At 46.2% G+C, this 24,474-nt stretch overlaps 1 protein-coding gene across 14 annotated transcripts in view; it reads left to right on the top strand.

Annotated features, from left to right (window-relative positions):
* The window catches only part of SLC6A6 (solute carrier family 6 member 6), a 121,383-nt gene that overhangs the window by 46,632 nt on the left and 50,277 nt on the right, over positions 1–24,474 (top strand). For 3 of the 14 annotated variants that reach the window (XM_055804973.1, XM_055804972.1, XM_055804971.1), the window contains 2 exons: positions 21,569–21,604; positions 24,178–24,243. The exons of 3 other annotated variants lie outside the window; for them this stretch is intronic. In XM_055804973.1, coding sequence (XP_055660948.1) covers positions 24,189–24,243 — 55 coding nt within the window. In that variant the 5' untranslated portion in view covers positions 21,569–21,604; positions 24,178–24,188. Of the gene's footprint in view, positions 1–16,739; positions 16,939–21,568; positions 21,605–24,177; positions 24,244–24,474 lie in introns of those variants that run through there. 8 more of the 14 variants (XM_055804975.1, XM_055804974.1, XM_055804977.1 and 5 more) reach the window with 5 other exon arrangements.

Genomic DNA, 24,474 nt, shown 5'->3' with positions numbered 1-24,474 from the left:
GCGTGCCAGGTGAGAGGCCCAGCCAGCAGCTGGCAAGGCGTGTTTTATGTAGCTTTGTGAACGCAGACTATGCAAATATATTCAAAGGATGTTCTAGAGGCAAATTGGTTGGAGCTAAATTTGCCCAGATGCTCTTGAATGTGCTTATTAGAGCCCTTAGCTTGAAAATTAGCTGGAACTGATGAGTTGAATCAGAGCTGGCTTTAGGATCTTTGCAAATTAAGAAAACCACAACCGGATTAAATGTGTGCATGTCTACGTAGCATGGAAATTCATCTTTCAATGCTTCCTCCCGCTGCTCCCAAGATGAGAGCTTCACAACGCTTAATCTGTGGAAAGCTCCTGTTAGAGGTCTGGGCAACTATTTTGCCTTGAGTTTGTAAGTTAAGAAAAAATGGAAAAATAGTTTTGATTTTTTTACCTGCATTTCATTTTACCTGCAGAGGCACTCCCTGGCAGTGAACTCACACCTCCCCTCTCCTGTTACATGTTCCATTACCAAAGGTGAATAATCAAGACAAATATGAAGAATGAGAGAAGTATGTACTCGCTTACTCAGATAATTAATGTGAAGGATGAAATCACCTTAATCCTGAATTAAAAACAACTACTTCAGGATCCTGTTACGGTGGCAAAAGATGCTGGAAGGAGGTGGGATGTGTTGTGTCAATGGCTGTCATACTTTTGCTTCCCTGGACTTCTTCCCCTGATAAGCGCAACTGTTGAAACTTCTTTCACCTGAGTATTGACTTTAAAAAAGAAAACTGTCTTGAGCAGTGGTTTAAGTCAGTTTCTCCAAGACAACTGGTGGAGCATGTCTGCTCAGCCATGGGGCATTTTCACAGACAGACAGACGGTACATTTGCCCGTTTGTGGCCGCCTCTGCAATCTTTCGCAGAGGTCCAGGGCAGTGGCTTTGCCATCTGCCTGCCTCGGTCACCCTATGCCAGGCATTAACTTGGATCAGGCTTGCCCTTATGGCAGCTACACTATGCCTGACCCCTGCGTGGGTGTACAAAGGTGGGAAAAGGGTGGGCCGTTTCCTGCGCTTAAACAACTGAGCACTGTTAGCTCAGGGACAATTGAGCCTCTGGTGTTTATACTGTCTTTGTCTGGATAAACTGTATGGATACAGTCCCAATGCAGTCACTAGGTGATTTTCTTGCTGATTTTCATGGTGCCGGCATTTCACCCTTAATGTGTATTTTAGGCATCCCACCTTGAATCAGTATCTCAAGCCTCTTAAAACTGCATTACGGTTATGCTTGGATTTAGTCGTTGGTACTTGTCTTTTGCTGAGGAAACCGAAACTGGGCGCAGTTTTGTAATGTGTGGTCTTCCTGGTGCCCTATAGAAGGTTAATGTCACCTCCTTGTGACACATTAAGTCATCCCTTTGCATAGTCTACTCAAGTAACCTCAAAGAATTTGACACCAAGGATGTCCCAAGGGATTGGCCTCCCAAAGCCACGTTCCAGGATTTGAGCACTCAGCTCAATGTAAAGCTCAAAATATTGCTGAGGCAGAGAGAGATATTCAGTATCTTGCACTTCACAGAACCCAGATGCATTTTGCACGCACCAGCTATAATGTAAGGAATGCGGGTCAAATTGGAGAATTTCTCTTCTTTCAGCCTCCAGCTTTTCTAATTGCGTTGCAGTGATTGGTCTTCAGCTGTGAGGAAATACAGAAAGCTCCTATTTAGTAAATTTTCAGTAATCCTAAAGAAGCTAGTTCCTCTCTCCCCGGAATGGCACAGCCTGTGTTCCTTCAGAAACATCTTCCTAAATACCAGCAGACACTGAAAATACCTTTCCAGCCCCCTGTGGATTGGCTATAGATTTACAGTATAGTCTCCCTGACATTCAGTCAACATGCTTATGGTTTCCTTCTGGATTCTTCCTTTTCTTATTCTTGATGGTGTGTAAGATCTGCTAAGAGGGGAGAAGGTCCTGTAGAGGTGAGACCATCTTATACTGAAGAGGTATTGATAGACAGACCTATCTGGATTTTTTGCTTGCCTTTGCATTCAATTTGTATATCACCCTGAGACTGCATGCAATTTTTCAGCAGGAAAAACACCTGGAAAAAAATGCTTAGGAAAAACTACAGATTTACAATAAAAACAAAAATAATTCCTACCAAACAAACAAACCGTTGAATTTGTCCCTAGAGCTTACTGACTAAAAGATGATGGCATAGAAGGTTCCTAGATTTATCCATCCTCAAACATCCTTTTCTTCCTCCATGGCATTTACACTCCTGAGAAAAAGTCAGAGCTGGTCAGATCTAGCCCTGGCATCTTCCAGTGGATTATTCCTAAAATAAAGTGGCTTTTCCAAGCCTGGTGGTTTCGGATGTTATGATCGATGTTTATTCATTTGTCCTCTTTCCATGGAACTGGCAATGGCTGCTGTTTCCGTATCCAATACCACTGTTATGTCTGTTGCTCTAATCTAGCTACTTATATGGTCTCCACCGTCGTAATGTTTGAGCGCATCCCAAGAATTTTTAAAAAAGGAAAGAAAAACCCGAGAATAATAACAAACTCTTTCTTCCTTCCCAGCCTGATCTTAATATGAGTCTTGAGTTTTTGTGCTTGTATGTGTGTGAGGAACTTACTGAGGAAAAGCTGAAGAAATGGTTCCTACCTTCAGCTGTGAAACAGAGTGGAAAAGGCCAGCATGGGAGAGGCCGGAGCGGTGGCCTGGGCTGCTGCAGGAGTCTGCCAACACTACATGTCCTTCCCCTAGTTTTTCTTTTCCTCAGCCCATGGCTCGGTAGTGTTTTCGATGATTCCTGGCATCTGGCAAGTCAAAACATTATGAGGGTAGACGTGGGTTTTTCTTTTGACAAGGAAAACTGTTATTTCTGCCTGGAGATGAGTTGCCCTGATCGGCTGTCAGCGGAGGTGTCGCTTCTATTTATTCTGACCATGTTTGGATCAAGATCAGCATTTCTGTGTGTCAATTCTTTGTCTGGGGATTGTTGCATACTGTTCCTGTGGACACTGAAGTCACCCAACCCAAAATTTATCCTGCAAATTGAGTCTGTTTCAGATGGCTTTCTCTCTAGGAGGTTGTGACTAGTTTTGAATGGCTTGTTGGGAGCCTGGTCTTATCTACTCACCTGTTGCCCAGTTTTGCTGGACCTGCAGCCCAGGGGGAGGAAAGGCTGATGACCCTTCGGGTCCAGCAGCTTTGGGCCTTATCTGTGGGGAAGAAAGTGAATCCCGTGTGCATGAGATGGGCTGGGTCTCAGTGGCGGTAAATCCTACCTGAATAAGAACGAGCTGAAGCTGGTCGTGTGCTCTGAATTCAAGAGCAGCAAATGGAAGAATTAGCAATGTATAAAAATATAAGTAAACACATGCCAGCGTTAATTGGAGGAACATGTCCTTCTCACTGACCTTAGCCCGTGTGACCATACCTCTGCTGTACGGGACATGAGCCCTTGATTTCTCCTGTAACCAGTAGACAGAAACCTCATTTCCAGCTGAGGGATTAAACTGCACGTGAGGAAATGATTGAGTGCATTCCTGACACACCTTTTTTTAGACCTCGATCAATGAAAAGAAGTATCATTATGTCTCATATTGGGGCTGGAAACCAAGCAATTTGCGTATTTGCAGGAATGAGATACAGTTGTCTCAGGAGTTTTTGTTGGCAATAGGACAGGCAGCTGTCAACGCTTCAGTCTACAAGTAGATGCAGCTCATTAGGACAGTTGGATATCATCAGATTAGCTGGGCTTGGAGATAGGGTGAGACAGGAAAACATATGACAAGAACTGGCATTGCAAACCCTCCCCCTTCAGAAATACTACCTCAAAACCAAGGAATGTTGCAGTCGATCGTAGCCAATATCAATAGATTAGATCCTAATTTAAGGGCAGACTTGCCAAGTATTTCAGCATGGGTTTCAGTGCCCCTGGTACACATAAAAGTTATGGCACCAGCTCTGGACTAGTTACTGGGACTCCGGTAATGATGTTCCTGGCATAGCACTCCTTGCAAACACGTACTTTGGAGGAGTTCCCACACATTTTTTTATTGTCCACTAGAGCTGTGGTGGCAAGCTGTGTGAAATCTATCCAGAACACTGGAAAAAATCAAAACCGAAGGGAAAAAACACAACCGAACCCGATCAAAGATGGCAAAGCCTTTCTTGTGTAGACCTAAAACAAGGTCTGAAATCAAAATGATATGGGATGACTGTGTAAGAGTCATGGAGGAGGGAGTTTTAGACTTTCTTTCAGTGCCTTTGGAAGACTGCCTGACATACTCTGTGCAGTTCTGGTACCAGAAAGATGCTTGCAGACTGGAAACAATTCAAAGATGAATGGCAAACAAAAGGAACAGCAAAAAATACCTGAGTGGCAGCAGGGACTAGTTTTGAAAAAAAGCTTAAATAGACTTGAATCAATGACAGACAAAGGTAGCCAAGGTCCTCAACAATACTCCATGTGTATTTGAAAAATGTAAATGGCAGCAGATGAAGTGTTTGTCAGCGTGCATTGCCATGATTCAGTTTTGTGTTCAAAACCTCTTTGTTCTAGGCACACTTCTCTTTTCAGAGCCTGAGCCTTAGCTTTGCAAGCCAAGCAGCAGGGATATGTTGTGTTTCTTTAGGAGTTTTCATCAGATGATCCCCAAAGGCTTTACAAGGGTGAATTAAGGGAGCTTCATGTTAAAAAATTCAAAAAAGAAAAAAAAAAAAGATCAATTTATTTCTCCCCAAATGCAGTCAGCTCTGGAGTAAAGTAAAAGAAGAGCTGGATTCTCCAGTGGTGAGATCCTTCTTGCTTTACCACAGACTCACAAAAGGATTTGCTATCCACTCTTAGTTCGTATCTGGGGACACTGTGAGCAAAGGAAAGAATGATTCCTCAGACATTGAGAGGGCACTGCAACAAGGAGTGCAAGGACTAGAAATTTTATCACATTAAAATGTAGGGGAGGAATAAGAGACAATTGCAATTTCCTTGAAGGGTATTAGGCTTGATCATTGTAGCTGTTGCCTCCATTCTTAACAAATATGAGGATGTACAGACAAGACTTTGATGTTACTTCTCTGCTGAGCAGCACCTCTGCTTACTCAGTACCGATTTGAGGTTGCTAGAGCAACATCAAAACCACTTCCTATAGAGCATAGACGCGCTCTGCAGGCCTCCCGGGACCACGTAATTAGCAGAAGTTGTGAAACTTCATGGAGGAAATACAATGCAAAGTGCTAAGAAGTGTGGAAACCTTAAAAGGGGATGTAACTTCAACCACTTCTTAGTCAAAGCTAAGGGAAAGCAGGACTGTGATGGCCTTATATTTAAAAACCTCTCTATTTTTGAAGCAAATTTTATTCTGTTAATAAGCAAGAGGAGACTTCTTTATAAAGAAAAGAAACCATTTTATTTAAATTTGAACAGCTCCCTTAAAATACTGTCTCTGTGCACACTGAGCCTGTGTGACATTATTTTGAGCCTTATACTTGTATTCACCGCTCATGTAGCTTTCATGACTGACAAAATCTCAAACACCCAGAGGATGTGCAAAACCCTACTGGGTGATTTGCAAAATCTTCCGTTGTTGGAAATTTTTCTAATGATGAAATACTTTATTAGTTGCTGCTATTTTATCTCATTACTGGCTATTGCCACATGAATCCTGAGGGCTTTGCAACAAGGACGATCTGCACTCCTTAAATTATAATTTCTGGGATTACACTAAAATACTGTGCAAAAACTGTTATTCATTATTATTCAGACAAGTCTGAGTTTCAAACATAACTTCCATGAGACTTTAGCCAAGAAACAATTCATATCTAGGCTGCTTGGTAATAAAATCCCCAACCGTTTCCGTAGCATCTGATTTACTTCTCAGTTGTATTGGTGTGATCCTGGGAAGGAAAGTTCAAGATCTGCTTAACCAGGAGTTTCTTTTCCAATACACTTCCTACCAGATTCTGTGATTTGGGGATTCCTCGAGCAGTGTTCCTGCTAAAAGTGTTCCCAGTGCTTTTGATGTTGAGCTTTTGCTCACTGGCTGCCACGAGTCCCTGCTGTAACAGTAATACAGCAACTTCTGCTGGTTTCCCCTCATATTCTCAGAACAATTCAGGTTTTGGTATATGCCAACAGAGTCATAAAAACACGGGCTGTAAGTTTAAGGCTGTGATTCTGCAAGAACTGATGATGACATTACTCCTGGAATATTGCAGCTAGTTAAAATATCACCTTGCTAGAAAGTATCGGCGGACTGAAACGAAAACATCAGCGAGCTGGAGAGATCCGCCCATAATGAAAGATCAGAAGAATGGCTTTTGAACCAAAAGACAAGCGGTGATTTTGACCCAAGCACAAACACGAAGGTCAGCGTGGATGTTTATACAGAAACATGGGAAAGTTTTCATCTACTTTACAGCTGAGTCAAGTGATGTAGTTTCTATATGTTTATCGCCTGATCTGGCTACAACATGGCCAAAAAGATGTATTGTGTAGCTGGGATACAGCCAGGTCACAGCCCCACACAAACCGGTGACGTAAACTAGTTGTTAGCACCAAGGTGCCCTGGCCACAGCACCTCTTTGTGCAGCACACCGAAGATGGGCCAGGAGTCTCGTAGCCTTGGCTGATGGCCCAGCAACAGCTGCAGAAAGGTGTTGGACCAACGGTTTGACATCGATGCAAAGAAAATGCCCTTTGACTATTAGAAAACAAACGCCAGCAGTGTGACCTACTAGGCTGGGAGGCAGGTACCCACACAACAAACCCACTGCCAACAGCTGGGGTACGTCTAAAACTAGGTTGTGCAAAATATTAGAGACTGTGCAGCACGCAGCAGCCCAGCACTGGCAGGGAGACAGCTGACTTGCAGGATGCTGGAGGTCTGCAGAGACCTCCATGGGTCTCAGGCTTCTCTTCCATCTCTGATTTCTGCCCTGCTGACGTTTGGGTGCATTACTGTCCTGTCATGTGATTTGTTTTATAACCCAGAGGGGACAGCTGAATTCCTTCTACAGCAACAATATTTTTTGTGATGCCAATGCCATGACCTTTATTCATGAAAAACAAAGTACAAATGGGGAAAGCAGGGTGGAGCTCTGTCAGAAATGTGATGTAAACAGCTACAAAGACATGGCTGTGCTACTCCAAAGCCACTTCCCACCAGGTAAGAATCAGAGAAACAGGCATTGCAAACACAGCAGAGATCCTCTCTGGTATTTTGTTAAGTTAATTGCCTATACCTAAAAGCAAGGTCTAATACAAATTGCCAAATTGAACTTTCGGTCAGATTAGACAACATCATCCATAACAACAATAGCTGCCAAAGGTTTTATGGAAACAAATTCCCATTCCAGGTATCTGCTGACATTTTGTTAAAAAACAGCCTCTTCTCTAGCATTCATGAAAGTAATATGAACAATTCAGCAGGAGAGGAGCGCCCGTTTTGTTGTGGAAACAGTCTCCGCAGTACCCTTGAAAATTCATCCTGAGGCAAGTTTGAAATAATTCATGCTTTTGCTCTTTCAAAAATATCTTCATGTTTGGAGCAAACAGCTGTGGTGCTGGTGGAGAACAGCAGAAATATGACCTGGATTAAAACCTACATTTTACTGGGAGAATTGGGAGCTTAGTCTCCCAGTAGGGAAGTGACATTTAGGCAGCAACATTTGCAAAGTGGCCAGGAGCTCCGGGGTGGCATGAATTCAGCTTGAGGGGAAACCTGAGTTTAAGCCAGGTGGAGTGGGCACGCGGCAGCGGCCGCTGCTGCAGCTGGAGGTGGTGTCTGTGCCCTGAGCTCCAGCGTGCCAGTGGATTTGCCACCATAAACGCCATACCCCCGCTCCACATGGCTTCACAGGACCTCCGGAGGAATTGGATGGAAAAGCTCCCAGGGTCCACCACACCCTCCACTGTGTGCCTCCGCTCTGTGATTTATTCAGCTCTGTCATCAGGCAATCCCAGGGCCCCGCTGCTCCAGATGATGCCCGGTCACTGTTGCAACCCATCCTGGCCACCACGCAGCTCCCCCGCCAGCCCCCCGAGCTGTGCCACCAGTGCCCAACCCCACCCCCCCGCCCTGGCACTCGCTGTGGGGCAGCACGGACCAAGGGTGCCTTTTGGGAGTGCCAAGGGCATCCCAAATCCATTTCGGCTGCTCCATGGGTCGCTGGGATGTGCTTCCCAAGGAAATGTGGGAGCCTGGGGGCGAGTTTTCACACTTCTCTCCATGAATTTAACAAGCCCAACAGGCAAACATGCAGGAATAAAAATAAGAAAACTTCAGGTCTTTTGCTGATACAGAGTAAGAGAAAATTGCTCGGTGCTACAGGCAGCCTGTGACAAACCGTGCACAAAGTTTTAACTGTTTGTGGCCCATTTGGCAATCAGCGAGTGGTAAGATTGAGCTTTGATACAAATCAGAGCTGACTGGCGCTGGCCAAGCAGATTTTGAGGCACAAATCTGGATTTCTTGTGCTTCATGCTGAGCCTGTTCCATCCCCTCCTTTCTCCATGTCTTCCCATGTAGAGGCAGCAAAGCGGGATTGCTCGGGCTGGGGGAGACAGGGAGCAGCCGCTCTCTGCCAGGGCACAGCACCGGGCTGGTACTGCCTACTGGGCAGGATGAGGCCACCTGGCCAATTGCTGGACCCAGCCGGTGCTTCGCTTTCTTGATTCATGGGACCACTAGTGGGTGCCAGGCAGGGAAAATGTGCCTGTTACGGGGCATCCTAGCTGAATGCGCAGTTGCCAGACTGGAAGGACCCTGGTGTGATCTCCTTGTTGTTGGATCTCAGCGAGGCAAACAGCCTTGTCGTTACCAGTTTGCATTGTGTTTGATGTAATAGCTGCAGGGCCGAGTGGGGCAGAGGGGCTCCTGTGCACCCCAGAAGCCTGAGCTCAGGGTGACAGAGAGCCCCGGGTAGCTTGAGGGAGACCTTACAAGCTCATGTTGTGTATTGCTTTACATCAATGCAGCTTTGTGATTACATGCTACTTTACTTAGATGGGCATTTTAAAGAGTGTTAGCAAATTTTATTAATTGCACATGAAGGAAAGATCAGACTCTTTTTTTTTTTTTTTTTTTAAGGAACAGTAAATAACTCATGATTTCAGAAAGCAATGTACTTCTAAAACCAGTAAGGAGCTGAACACGAAGTGGTGGCTGCTCCCCAAACCCCAGGTTGTGTCCATCAGTCCTGTCAACTCTCTTTATTTCTGGCTGGGCTTATGCAGAGGAGAAACTTGATGAAGGTATGCCGGGCCTTCAGGATGAGGGCTGGGAATGCAACGTGTACGTGTTTGCATTGGCCAGGCAGGGTGAGGCTGCCAGTGCATGGGTCTGGGGGCATTTTTGCCTCCTTAGCATCTGTGTTTGTTTGCTGTGGAGCCGTGTGGTTCCTGGGCGTGTGCTGCCTTGCAGCTCCGGCCCTCGCCGCCAGCCCCTTCTGCCACTTGAAAAAGGCCAGAGAAGAAATCCCTCTTGCTCCAGCTTCTCTTCTTCCTAAACGGGTCAGTCTTTCAGGAGGTGGGAAGGAAATGCTTTGTAAAGATACCGTTGTCAAGGCCACCTCTAAAGAAGATGGCAGATATGCACACCATTAATGTATAGGGCCGGGCAAGAAAACCCCCTGAAATGCTGCCTTTGCTCATAACGCCACCAGCTGAGCCACCCTGGCCTCGGGCCAGCTCAGGAGCTTGCTGCCCAGGAAGCACCCGGGTAAACTTTCCAAAACCTGGATCTGCCCAGGTTGGGAAATAAGAGTCAGGTATCCCAAAAGAGAAGTGCAGGGATGCCGCAGTGAATATTACTGAATTTATTTTAGGCAGCGGAGATTCTGGCTGTAAGATCACTTGAGAGCATGCCAAAGGCCCAGAAAAGGTAACTGCTTGGGGAGGCTCAAGGTCACCCAAGGCTGGAAGCCGCTGGCCTCTCCTCGGTGACATTGCTGCCCTGCGGAGCGGCATGCTGCTGCGGAGATGAAAGCCGAGGCATCCCCCTTGGAGCATGCAGGCAGTGCTGACAGCGCTTGCACCGTGCCGTGCCAGAGGACGGCGGGCACGGCCGTGCCAGGAGCAGTCGGAGCCACCCTAAGCAGGAGGTACGGTGGATGCTGCTACATCGCTCAGCCGGCTAAAGCAAAGCTCCTGAAGCCAGCTCTGCCTCCCCTGCCACCAGATGCAAGCAATTTGTTTTGCATTTGGACTGGTAGTCCGGAAAACTGAGGCGCTGTGTTTTTAAGTTTATATTACATGTTTGCTTTCCAGTTTTGTTAATTAAAATCATGTAACTGGATGAGCAGTTACTGGATAGCTTGCAGGGGTTATTTGAAATTTTCTATTTTTTCTGGACGCTTAAGCAGTTGATGCCCTTGCTTTCTCTGCTTGCAGTGCATTAATTCACCTAGCTAGAAATTCTATCTGTCTGGGCTGATAAAAGTATGCATTTGGGAATGGTGGTGTTTCTTACAGTATTTTCTCTTAGTGTTTGCCTACGCCTGCCAATGTAATTTGTCAGAATAAACTAGGTACTTTAAAATCATTTTTTATACACTTTTTGTAAGCGTTTCACCATCACTTTGTGAGGGAAGAGAGCAGAGAGACCCATAAGCAAATAAAAAGAAATACGAGCATGTATGAATTCACTCAAGTGATCACTCTTCGGTAAGTTTAATCCATCGGCTTTTCTGGATCAGACAAGTAAGTTGAGAGGGTTCAACTGCATCACTGAGCTCACCACTACACATTTCTGGACTGTTTTCCACTGCAATGCCTGCTGTCTCCTGGGATGTGGTCAGGCCAAGCCTGCCCAGCTTGGTGACCAGCTCCAAATGGAAATGGAAGTGGTTGTGCATGGCAGCCTCAGACCCTGCTGACCTTCAGTTTGCTTTCAGAGTGGGTCTGCCACAACTTCTTCCCCATCTCCTAGCCTACACCCCCTACGGCTTCCCAGCTTTCGTATCATCTTTGCAGCACCCATGTGACTAGAATTGCAGGAGCTGTTCTGCTGGTGAGGCCAAGGAAATCTCTCTGCAGGCCACGCAGCAGCAGAATATTTAGCTGCAGCATGGTGGGTACATTATCAGCAGGGAAAGAGGCATGTTCAAAATGTGCATTGCCTCCAAGCACACCTTGAGCTGCTGGTGCTAACGGAGGACTTACTCCACTGAGGGAACGCCACTAAAAATGCCCAGAGCCAAAGCTTTATTTTCAGAACTGAAAATGTTAAGCGTGAACATGTGCAAGGACATGCCAACATAAGCAGGATTTACTTCGGTGTGCAGACAGAGCTCCAAGTGGCTCAGCAAAGCACAACTGTGCTTCTTTCATGCGAGAGTAAATTATCACCTTAACTCAGCAGTGCCTTTCTATGCAAATCTCAAACTGCTCTGCATTGTGTCAAATAATGAATCTGAAATTAGGTCCAACAAGATGACTTTTTTTTTTTCAGCAAGTACATTCAGAGACTTGGCCTTTTCAGGGCTTGTATCTTAGTTATTAATAGTACCGTTTGCCTTCTTTTGGAAAATTGAATTCATGTGATAAAGAAGAACTTTATGTATCAAATTCTGATGCAGAAGTTCTGGTATAAGTGCTTTTGTGAAATACAGAAGTGGAAAATGCAGGTCAATATGGTAGAAAATATTTTCGTTGGTCGATTTTTTTCCCCCAAAATTTTATAGGACTGAGCCAGCAAAGAACAATGCCGACATTAAAAAAAAAGCCATCACCTGTTGATTGTGTCCCATTTGAGGCAAATTTAGGCAGGTATTGCAAGATTTAATAAGAACTGTTATGTAATAGTAAGTTCAGGCAAAAAAAAATGATTAAAAGAGATAAGTTACCATACATCTAGTACTAAGTAAGCGGATTAAAAAGAAAAAAAACCTAGGAAGTGCAGTAACTGGATTTGCCACATAAAATAAAAAGATGAGCACAAATTTGGAATTTTGCACAGTGCAAGGGTTACAGATTTTTCCTTGGGGAACAATCTTCTATTGGCAAAGCATGGTTGAACAGAACAAACAAATCCTTTTTGTCTTTAATTGTTGTGATTCTGTCTAAAAGTTAGAAGAAGTCAATTTTAGCATGTGGAATGCAGTTGTGAAAGAAAATGAGTTTCCTGAATTTTCAATGATTGATTAAAATCCACACACATACTGGTTATTTTAATTTAAGGAAAAAGGATTTTGTTTCTTTATCCCGTTACATAACACTGGTTCTATTCTCCCTTGAACACACAAGTATGTTTATCATTAATCTTACAGGGAAACAGTCATCCTTCAAAACTCTTTCTGAATTTTTATCTTTTTTTTTGAAGTTCAAACCCAAATAACTGCATATGAATTGAAGATTAAAGCACATTATTTTTGTAATTAGATTAACCTCATTTATGCATAGTTCTTTCACTATTCTTCCCAATAGTAACAGGGAAGAAAACCCCCATTGTTTTAGAAGTGACTTTAAAAATGCAAAACATACGGTTCATACAGCATCCAGCAGGAGACAGAGTACCTGTTATTGGGTTTTAGCTCATTTTTATGAAACTGGCTGGCTTGCAGTTTGGAGACATTCTTTAATAATACCTATATTTTTTTCATTCTATAGTGCATTCCTTTCAAGGACTTTAAATTGCTCAGGAGGTCTTGAAAATCCTGGTGAAAACCTTTGGGTATATGAGAGTTTTTTATTTCTAGGTAGCTGACTGTCAATTAACTTGAGATGCTTCACTTTTTCCAAAAGCCAGCGTGACCACGTTGGTTCCAGGCTGTTTGGTTCCTCTGGGTTTGCCCCTCACTTTAGGAATCAGCCCCTGTGAAGGAACAGGCATTTCTAAACTTGACTGGTGTTCGGAAGGGACCTGCGCCAGCCTTTCAGACTTGCTAACCTCAAGTTAATATGTAATTAGCTTGATGTAAGAAAAGGGCCAGTGGAGGCAATCCCATTCTGGCTAGGCAGTCTCAAATATAAGCAAAATAGGTCACCCGTAACATTAAAATTTAGTGGCAATGGGGCTATTTTTCAAGAAGACCTGTGGTTTTCAGTTGCCTTGTGTTTGACTTGTAAACTGGGTATGTGGCTCCATCACCAGCAGGTTCACATGATGGGGAGTGTACCGAAACCACAGGTGACATTTTAATTTTTATTTGATATCTTATTTGGATGATTTAAATAGACAAACTAAGAAAAATTAACTGTCCAGGCCGTAATTTCAGCTAAAATAAACACAGACTAGTACTACAGCAATTTAGTGGATTGTGTGGATTAGTGAGATATCCTGGTACGTAATAGCAACAATTTTATTCCCCAATTTAGTAACGCTTAAAATCTGCAATCCAGAGTCACTGCATGATGTGCAAATCCCTTCAAAATCTGCCTCCCTTTTTCAAGCTCAGGATCATTTCCAACAGGGGAATCCCAAAGGTCGCCCCCGTATAGCTTTATATAGGAAATTCATGTCTGGAGAATGGATGTGATGGACTTATTGAGACCATCTTTTTGCCATTATTGCTTATACTCTTCTTCACAGATGGTGCAGTTCACTTGTCCCCTGTATTTCTGCTGAACTTTGTGCCTGGATAAATTTTGCCTTTCTTATTTTAATGTTTATATGCAAAACCTTCCCAGTCCCTGCAAAACCTACTTGTTCTTGCCCTGCCTCGGTCCTGAGTCCACAATTCCCTTAGCAGCCACACACTGAAAAGAAACATGTTTTCTCCTGAAAAAGGAAGAAATATTACATCCATTTTGATTTTTAAATGAACGTGAATTTGCTGATGAGCATATTTTAGATCTCGGTGTGACATCCCTCCTCCACCCAATTCACCCGACAGAAATCTGATCTAACTCTGCCATACACTTGTATGAATACGCATCCATCTGCGAAATTAGGCACTCGCATCCCTGCCCCTCGAGACCTCTTTTACAGCGTGCAAATACAGTGAATCTCTTCTGACTTTCGTGCCTTCTCGGTACATTTCCACACGTTGTAGCCAAGCTGGGGATTTGGCCCAGTGCCTTTTTTAAACCCTGTGACCCAGACATGGAGATTAAAAAAAGAGTTATGTTATCGGATTAAACAGATACAAGAAGCGCTCACTGTATCAGCACCCAACACCTTTAAACTCCAGGAAGCAGCTCAGCATGTTAATGGCAAAAATAGCCTCTAAGACAGAGGGAAAATGCAGAGGAAGGTGATTGCTAACCCGTGCCTTGGCCTGGGGTGCAAAAACTTGCCACTCTGGCTGGTTTGCAAAGCAGCCGCAAGGGTATGATACTCTGCTTTCTATAGCATCTTAATACTGGATACACTCAAAATCTGGTATACTGGTCACTTGAACCACACCTACCTGTAACCAGAGTGATTTTGGCTTGTCTTGTAAGTTTGGGTTAATGCCTTCATTAATGCAGGGTTTTGAAGGGGTTAGGCTTGCTTATGCTATGAATGGCACCAGCACACATTGAAAACAACAGAACTGCAAAAGTAAAAATACTAATAGATTAAAGCCAGACCTACAGGAAGAAGATAGTAATTTCAGGCACCATTTATATGCTTAATATTATACACATGCTTACGCTTTGTAATTTGGGCTCTAACTTGTGATTTCGGTTGCATAAGAGAGCCAGAGGAGCCAGAGGCATTAGTGCCGCTGTTCGCTGCTGCAGCTGAAGGCAGAGTTCCCCCAAATATCCATCAGGCACATTCTCAGAAGTTGTGCTGTCTCATAATGAAACAGCAGACAGCGATGCACATATTTATGACACAAAAGGGCTAATTATTATTATTATTCCACTTAGTTCCAGGTACTGTTTGAAGCCTCTGACTTCAAAACACTTTGGCTGTTGGTTTTTTACCCCAAACTTCCCCACCACCCCCCCCCAAACACAGACAGAAACCATGTGCTTTGTGTGTCAGACTTTTCTTTTAATGAGTGAGGAGCAACAGAACAAGAGCGCCAGAAACAGAAAATACAGGCTTTAATTCCTCTAGAGAACTTGAGCAAAATATTCCACTGCTGTCAGTGGTACAGCTGTGCTGGCAGAATCCCTAGCACAGATGAGGCTCCAGCCGCTACTTATATTTCACCGAAGTGACTGCCGGTTCCTAATCTGCATCGAGGCATCCTCACTGCAACTGAATAAGTGGCTGAGCCTGTGAGAAATGTTTTGCTTCATTCCCTAGTGTGGTCAGAGCCGCCTGTGTTTGTGGTCCCTCGTGAAGCCTCACGAAATGCTAGCTGCCTTAAGCGAAGGATGCCTGCAAATCCAAAGCTGCAGCGCACAAGAAACCTGAATTAGAAGATGTAGGTGGCAGCATGCACTACATCATGTTACTAGTTTAAACCAGGCTGTTCAGTGGAGGTATGTCATCAATTAGCTGCATATATCCCACACCTGTATCTCGTTTCAGTTAAAAAACTATTCACTCTGCAAATCAGCTCAGGCACTGGAAAACAGGAGTGCCCTGGAGTCAGGGAAAATGGCTTGTGTGACTGTGGCACACCGTTCAGCATGCTGTATCGTGAGGAAGGAGCATGCAGAAGGGGCACAGCTCTGCCTTTAAGTGAAGCAGCCAAGGAAATCAGCCTTCCTCGGGGATCTCCCTGGAGGCTGCTGCGGTGGAATTCATTTAATCCCCCGGCAGCCGATGCACGGGTGATGGGCTCCAAAGGTGTGCTGCCCAGTGGCTGCCGCCCTGGCGCCTGGTGTAGGTAGGGCGGTAGGGGCTTGTGTCTGGGCCAGCCCGGGGCAGCAGGGCTGCGGGGGCTGTTGGTTCTTCTTTGGTCCACCTCCACCATTCCCAGTGCAAGCTTAGCACCGCGGGACTTCCGCGGAACACGGATGGCCCTAAACCTCCTTTTTCCCTGCTACTTTGCCCCCACAATGCAAACGGTATTTTGCAGCAGAGAGATTCTTACCAAGCCCTCGGCAGGGGTTATATTAAAATGCCTAGCGAGTCTGTACGCTGCCGTATCCTTGCGTTAGCAGGACTGGAGGGGATGCAGGTAGGAGAGCCATGCCCTGTTTGACTCACAGAGCCGTTCGCCGGCAGAACGGCACCGGCTTTCGGTGCTGCCCGGCTCGTTCCTCCGGCGGATCGGCCCGGCCGTGCGGGGCTCCACGGCGGGGGGGGCTGCCGGGCCGGGGCCGCTCCCTGGGCAGCGTGCAGAGCGGGGGGATCCCGGGCTGCCGGGCACCTGCCAGGCCGCGCTCCCCTGTGTTTCCTCCTCCAGGCGGAGACGGCTGCCGATACCGAGCGCCCCGACAGCCTGGCTGAGCCGCGGCGGTCCGGAGCCCGACCCCGCCGCCATCCCGGGGGCGAAGTGCCCTCGGGGCCGAGCGGGGGCCCGGCCGCCGGGGAGGGCAGCGCCGGTGACAGTCCGCGGGAAGGGCGCTCTTTGTGTCAAGACAAAAAATATGAATTTTTAGAAAACGTATAAGAATTACAGAGAGAGAGCCGCGGCGGGCAGCCCTTCGCCGCGCTGCGATCCCCGCCCCGGAGCGGCGGGACGAGGGCCGGCTCCGCCGGGCGGCTCGGGGGCGGCCCCGCTCCCCGCGGGGAAGGCGGGCGGCCCGGGGTGGCCCCCCCGGCGGCGGCCGCTGCCCCGCACCCGCCCGCCCCTCCCCGCCGCCCCGCGGCCGCCTGCCAGCCCGGCTCCGCGGCCGTGTCTGCGGCATGGCCCCTCCTCCCCCACACCCCTTCCTTTAGGCTCCCCCCTCCCCAGCAAAGAAGAGGCCGTGCCGGTGTTTTTCCACTCAGCAGGATGGGTGATGCTCAAAGCTCCCTCATTAGACAACAGACACGAGAGGTCAGGAAGAAAGCGCTTATAAATTACCGTTTCCTCCTGCTCGGCGCTGCTAGTCGCGCCGCACCGCTCCGCCGGACGCGCCGCACCGCCGCAGGGGCGCAGCGGCGCGCAGGCACCGCGGCCAGCGGACGCAGGTACCGGCGCCTCCCGGGCGGGCGGGCGGTTGGGGCTGCTGTGGCGGCTGCTGCTGCAGCTGCTGCTGCTGCTGGTGTTGCTGCTGCTGCTGCGGCGGAGTGGCGTGGAGGGGCGCGGATCGCCCCGCGCTACCGCGGCGAACAAAGGGCGGCCGCTCCGCGCCCGGCGGAGCCGCACCGAGCCGAGCCGGGCCGGGGGCAGCGCTGGCGCCCTCCCTTTGTCCGCGCCGACTCGGGGTGCCCCCGGGCGCGCCTTCCCTTCCCTTCCCCCCCCCTCCCCACCCCCCCCCCCACCCCACCCTCCCCCATCTATTTATTTCTTTATTTGCTCTGCTTCTTTCCATCCCCCTTCTCCCCAGCTGCCTCGTTACCCCGGCGGGTGTTTCTCTCCCCCAGCGGTTTTTCCGCCCCCCCCACCTTGCGTTAACTTTTTTTCGCGGTAACAGTTCGCAGCAGTCCCCCCTCGCCGGCGGCCCTCGGGCACGGCTGCGGGGCACGCTTCTCTCCTCGGCTGTTTTTGCCCTTTTTTCGTTCTCCTTCCCACTCCTCCCCGCTGTGTTTTTTCTGGCTGCCGTGCGCTAACCTCAAGTGAAGAGGCTGGTACAGGCACTGCTGCATCTGATGCTAATGGGCCTACCTGGTGGGTAATACCGCTGCTGTTGCTTCCTTTTTATTCCCCTCATTTTCCATTTATTTTGTTGTTTCTTGGCATAAAGAAATCAAAGTTGCGGCTGGGGCTTGGACATCGGCTGCCGGGACCGCAGGGGGCAGGTGACCCGGCTCGGCGCCTTGCCCAGGGGTGATAGTGCCGGGCTCCCCCCGGGGTGACATGGCCCCCCAGTTCACCCGCTGGCTTAAGGGTGATGGATGCCCACCTCTGCCCAGTCCTGTACCGGGCGGCGTGTGGGAGGATTTGCAGGGCTTCCATATAAGAACGTAGGAGAATTTATTTCACACAGGCAAAGAAATGTGCAGAGTATGTTCTTTATGAAAGAGGAGGCGAGCTGTGTTTTCCTTACGCAGCTCCAAGAGTGGCAAAACTTTGTGTTTAGAAATCGTAAAAGCTGATTTCTGCTGTCTAATAAGAGCTACGTTTAAAGGAAAGCACCGATGAAAAAAAAAAAAAAAAGGTGGTGGGAGAGGATCCAGAGAAACACGGAGAAATACAAACCCACATGTATCCCAGCATGGTTTGTGTCAAGGTGTAAAGATGGAGTTTTTTGGTTAGTTCCCATTTTTTTAACCGTATTGGGAAAGGCATTAAGAAAATGTGCCGAGAGGAGCTGGTTACGTTGATGGTGCTATTTTGGTAACTGCAATTCTTTTTTTTATCGCTTGCATGTCAGAATGTTTCAAGTTTTGGACTAGCAAAAAAGTGAGGCAGCCCTGATCAGGGAACACGTCATCAGCTGTGTGATTTGGGGCTTGGATGACAGTTGCTGCTGGTTTAGATTTTATGGCTTTAGATTTGAGAGTAAAATCAGCCCCTTAAAACCTGCTGCTGTGGAATTTGGAGGGGAAAGGCTTTGGTGAACCCCCCTGATGGTTTTTGGCAGTTGGGTGTTTACTTCTGGCTCTGCGTTTGGGCAAGCTGACTGTTTTTTGGCACTGCCTACCTTTGCACGAGTATTATGGAAAGATTCCCCTGAAGGTTGTTAGGTTTTTTTTTTTTAAAGCAAAATGTGTGAGTAGTTGAGGCAGCCAGCAGTGTGACGTTGTCCCTTGCCTGGAGAAAGTCAAGGCTGGAGCATGAATGTGGCGGGAGGATGTCTTTGTTGCCCTGGTTGAACTGACACTGGAAACTTTACCTTTGGCGCTTTCAGAGATAGCATCTTCATGTTTCCTCTTCAACTGTCTCTTCTCCGCTTTGCATTATTTTTTTTTTCTTCTTCCTTTTCTCTTTATTTGCCTGCCTCTCACCTCTGTTTCTGCCCCTTCCCACCTCTCTCTCTCATGGTTTGGGCTGCTTTGCAGCTGCACCCACTGGGGGGCGACAGACACCTTTCCCTTCCCTTCCCTTCCCTTCCCTTCCCTTCCCTTCCCTTCCCTTCCCTTCCCTTCCCTTCCCTTCCCTTCCCTTCCCTTCCCTTCCCTTCCCTTCCCTTCCCTTCCCTTCCCTTCCCTTCCCTTCCCTTCCCTTCCCTTCCCTTCCCTTCCCTTCCCTTCCCTTCCCTTCCCACCACCCCAGACCCCCAACCTGCGGGTGGGCCCCAGGGGAAGAGCCACTTCTCCTGTGATTTATTAACCCATTTCTTTTACCGTGTGGTGTCAGGGTTATTTTCTGCCATACTTTGCAAAAACCGGGAGATTGCAGATGGCACTGTGATAGTTGGAGGTACCAAGAAGGTGGTTGCATGCTTGGGGATGCTAGATCAAATTCCTGTGGGTTTTTTTTTGTTTGGCGGGTTAGGGATCTTGGGCTAGCATCCAGTAGAAATGTAGAATACTTCAAATGCTACCGATTTTTATTGTATTTTACTTTGCCGAAACCAGGGGCAAAATGTGGCACACTACTCTTTGGTGGTAGTCACCAATTTGTAGCTTTTGGGTGGGTTGCCTGGACATTTCTTGAGTGTCAGAGGTGAAATGTTGGGGCTGTGGCAGGAGGTTTCAGTCTGTGTGAAATGCTTTATGAAAAGAGGTGCAACACTGCCCTGGAAAAATAGGAAGACACTTTAGATTGGCTTACTCTTGCTGCATGGTACTTGGGAAACCTCCCGTGCCTGAGCGCAGCCTCGGCGAGGATCTTGCTTTACAGCTAATCATTGCAAATATTTCAGTAAGTTTTCCTTAAATCAATACTCTGCCTAAGACAGAGCTACATCTTAGTGGCTTCTAGCCAAGTCCTGTGGGCTGGGTATTTACAAAGAGACTCTTGGGCATGAGCTGCCATGTTTCCCGGGAAGCGATGCTTTCAGGTTTTTCATCTGTGCACCTCAAGACACAGCAGCAACCCCTATTGCTTTTATTTTGCTGCTTCTAGGTTTTCCAGTGCCCCATAGTTTTGCCCCAGTTGGCTGGGGAGCAACATTGCCCCAGTGCCCCAACAGCAATGTTGCCAGTTCCACCAGTAAGGGAAGTCTCTGCAGTGGCTCCCTACCCAGGGTTTTAATCATGCTGGCAAACAACTGTGAAAAGATTATCCTGTTTTGTTTCTTTTAAATTTAACCATATTACAACACATAAAAATGGACAGCAAAGCCATGGTAGTTAAAGCCTTTTGCAAGTAATGCTTATTTGATTGGTCATACTAATAAATTGTAGATCATTTAAGAAGTGCAGCTTTGAATAGATTACCCAGTAGGATTAGTGCCTTTGACTTCTTCTCATCACTAACTTAATTTACGTGACCAGATCAGGGGTTACGTTTTTTAAAGTAATCCTGAGTCCAGTCCTCTTAAGTGCTCCATACACAGAGCTCAGGTTCATTCTAATGCCACTCTGGGGGGGCTGCTTGCAGGATTGGGTCCTTGGCATTTAGAAGAAGAGCATGAGGATGAAAATTCAGTGATTTAATATTTGTTGAATTTCTTCCATACATGCATATTTACTTGAATCCTCAGCTGTTGTAGTGCCATGGGTTTAATTGATTTGTGCTAGCTGAGTGTCATCCCAAAGCCTGTAAACTCTGGGCAATAACACCCTTTAAATTGCTTACAGAGTAGCTAATATTGGTATAAGATAGTGTGGTAGAAATTAAGTGAAACTGCCACTCTTCATTGTCCTTTTTTTTCCAAAAAACTGCCACTGGAAGGGCTATGGTGCTGCCAGTCTGTGACTGAAACTGGCTGGTGTCCTACATCATCTTCTGTATTTATACTAGACTCTTTTTTTCCAGTGTCTCAAGATTAACACCAGCAAAAAAGCCGCCCAGTGCTGCCCCTAAACCCTGCTACAAGAGCATCCATCAAACCCCCCAGCTGGGCTGGTGGAAGGGGAGCATGAATTAAAGATGCATCCTGCCAGCGAGCTCTAGGTGGGAGGCAGCGGGGTGGGTGGCAGGCAGCCGCAGGAGGGTGGCTGTTGGGACCCATGGGCTGTTGGAAGCCTCGTGCATTTTAGCAGTTACTAGGTTTCCTGTTGTGGTTCTCTGTCGCCCAGAATGGTCACAGCCTCAAAGAACGCCTTTGCTGCTGTGGCTGCTCGACCCGGGTTTGAATGCAGTCGGTGCTTGAGCGCTGGCGTGGAAAAACGATTACACTGTGCCAGCACACAGCAGGAGTGCCCTGCTTTAGGGTGTTGGGGTAGGTGGGCTGTCCATAGGTAGGAGAGCAACCCATACGTCGAACCACGGGGTATCAGTGAGCTGGAATGTAGTTCAAAGGTTTTCCTTTTTTGCTTCGGATCACATGGCATTTGCATTTTATTTCAGTGCTGCGGTATAATTTCCTTGCTCTTGAGATGGATATAGTCACATTTTCTGTGATGTTTTTAGATGAGAAATGGTTGCCTGGTTTGGCATTGGTACTGAGTTCTTGAAATATAAGTTCATACTGATGGAGTTCAGAAAGCACTATGCATGATAACATTGAAATATGTCTGACTTTATCTTGCTAGACCCATTTTTTCCTTTAAAATTTTTTTTTGCCTTTTCTTCTCTTTTTTTTTTTTTTTTTTTTTCTCCAAACAGGAAGAGAAAATCCATTCAGGAGAGACTCTTCTTCATGTAAGTGTTATTTATGCTTGTTTATGAAATTACAAAAGGGTTATAAAGCTCATTAAAATGTTCAAATACTGAACATTTACCATCTGTTTATAGAAATCAAGAATAGAGCATGTAAAAATAGGCTGTAGTTATACAGTAATAATGCTCAGCAACTGTTATCTTAAATCTATCTGTGCAGTTCTTCTGCGCATATCACTGCAGAATTTAGAAACCATTGCAAAGCACTCTGCAGACATTTAAGCAGCATGCCCATAAAGTTCGTGTGTAAATCCTGGAGGGATAATCTTAAAGTGGTTTGCCCAAAGCAGAGGAGACCCGCAAGTGAGATCTCGTTTTAGTACCCCAGAGTCCTTGATTCCCAAACCCTGTGACGAGAGTCAGCTTCTCTGCCTTGGATCCTACAAAATCCAAGCTCTGCCTATAGAGCCATTTGTTTGCGTGCATGTGTACTAGTGTGTGCATGTATACGTGTGGGTAAGAGAGACTGTGTATACACGTAATTGGCCTCAAATAGCCTATAGGTATTTCAAGGCCTTTTCTACAACCTATGGTGATACCTATTAAAGTAAGAGTAGGTGCCACCAGCCATTGGTGAATACTGTTGCAAATGTTTTGTGAAAGCATTTGGCTCCAGACTGACTGCTCAGTCTGGGTGAGGCTGGTACAGTATTCTTCATGGGACTGAGAAAGCTGCATGGCATAAAAATACAAGAGGGTTTTTTTTTTCCACACCATCTAGTGACCTGGTTTGCTTGCAGATCTCAGATACGAGAACTCTTTGAGTAGGATAGGAAGCTCTGCTCTGGTATTTCTTCCTAGTAAATAAATCTGATTAAATGTTTTAAGGGGCTGCATAGATTGAAGACTCTTGTTGCCTTAATGCAAAGTTAGCTTAGCAAGGAAAACGACTGCATTGTTCCCAATGCAGGGCCCGCTTTGCCTAACTTCCAAGCATGTACTGCGTCCAGTGGCATGGCAAGCCCACGAGCGCACCTCAGGCTGATCTCCCATAAGTCAACTTTTTTTTTTTTTTTTTTTTTTTAAAATAACATATATCTCGAAATTGCAGCACTCCATTATGCTTGCGTAGCAACTGCTGGTTAATATGTAGCAAAACGCGGTGTGGTAACAATTTTTTTTTTTTTTTTTTTTTTTGCTATTGTTGAGCTGGAATGTTAGTTCAGCTTCTAGATAAAAGTGGCTTGCACAATGCGCCCTGGTAGACCATGATTTCTGTGGCTTGTACGGTGGTTCCGTAGGCAACTGTGTTCTGCTTTCCCTCTCCTCTGTGCTTCCCTTCATCTTCCACGTGAGCAAGTGCTGGGCTTAGGCAAAGGCAGGGAACTACAGCCCTTTGCATCCCACAAAGCACCAGTGTGGGGTTTATATTAAGCCCCCGTTGCTAGTCAAGCATCTGTTGAAAACACTATTTTATTCTGGTTGCATTGCTAGCAGAAATGTTGTAAGACACTTTATTTAATAGCTTTAAATCACAAGTGTTCTTTGGCTGGTTTTATGGATATCATAAGACAATCTCTTAAAAAAACCAACCAAACAAACAAAAAAAAAGAAAAATCCAGTAGTAAGTGAAGGATATCCGACAAAGGATTAAAAAATCCTTCCCTGCAGCTGGAATCCTAGCTGAGATTAGGTTAAGAGTTTGTATCTTTGAGAAGGTACATGATCATCTTTAAAAGGTAACAAGGAAGGAAAAAATCCAGAAGGCTTTTGATTATGACCATTTTCAACATTTGTAGTTCATTATTATTTCATTCTAGTGTAGGAAATTCAAACATTTCAAAGGATTTTCAAAACAAGTGCTTCCCAGAGATTTTAAATGGGAAATAGTGCAAAACCCCCCACTTTTAAGGGAAGAAGCTCCCAAGTGGAGAAGAACCCAAACAGATGAACCCTACAGCAGTGACTGTATGGTGTCTGGAAACTGCAGGATAAACGTGCAGCACAGATCTGAAGGGTTTTGTCTGGAGATTTCAGTATCACAGACAAGTAATGGGGAGCTTCCTAAGTCTGATACAGACGCTCCGAAATGAATGAACAATGAAAAGTGTGTGGTCCAGAGGCCATTTGTGGTGCGGCCTTCCATCACCCGCTGTGGTTTTCAACAGCTAATGGCAAGCTTTGAGCATCAGAGCCTCTCTCTTCTGGTTCTGTGCATGAAATATTATGACTTCGACTCAATAACTCTATTTGTGCCTGTCTGTGCATTGACTCCCCTTGGCTTCTTCAGCTGTGTGAGTTCCCAAAAGAGAGTTAAACTCTAGGGATGGGAATAGTGAGGCTATAGCGAAATGGCAGGATCGTGAAGCGTCCAGCACAGGGACCTCTCCCAGGCCCCGTTCAGAGGCGGTTGACTCCTGTGCGGTGAATGTTAGGTGGGGATTAACCCCTCGGGACTGTGACTTGGACTGGTCATCATGACAGGAGGTGACCACTTTGAGAAAGGATTCTTTGTGACAGTTACCAGCCGTATGTAGTTGTAATGATAAGAAAGGGACCGTCTTATTGTAGTCACTTTGCGACAAATACTACCACAATTCATTACTTTCCATCAGTGCCTCATCCTATGGAGGAATCACCACTGCCCATCTACATTGAGGAGGGGACAGAAGTCCCGATTGGTGAGTGCAGTTGGGATGGGATATGTTTAAGGGAGGGTATAACGGTACTTGGGTTTAATATTCCTCACATTTGTGTATACACATTTGTCATTGAAAATTGCAAGGCCTGTTGCAAATGTTTGGGGATTTTTATTTTGTTTTCTTAATGCAAGTATATTTTAGAGCTCCTGAGGATTGTTAAATACTGCTAGTGTTGGTTTTCAGCTAATCGTAAATCAAAGTACATAATTT

Source organism: Falco peregrinus, chromosome 5, assembly GCF_023634155.1.
Source record: "Falco peregrinus isolate bFalPer1 chromosome 5, bFalPer1.pri, whole genome shotgun sequence".
Taxonomy (NCBI): domain Eukaryota; kingdom Metazoa; phylum Chordata; class Aves; order Falconiformes; family Falconidae; genus Falco; species Falco peregrinus.
The sequence above is the reverse complement of the archived record's forward strand: the minus strand, read 5'-3'. Positions and strand labels throughout refer to the sequence as shown.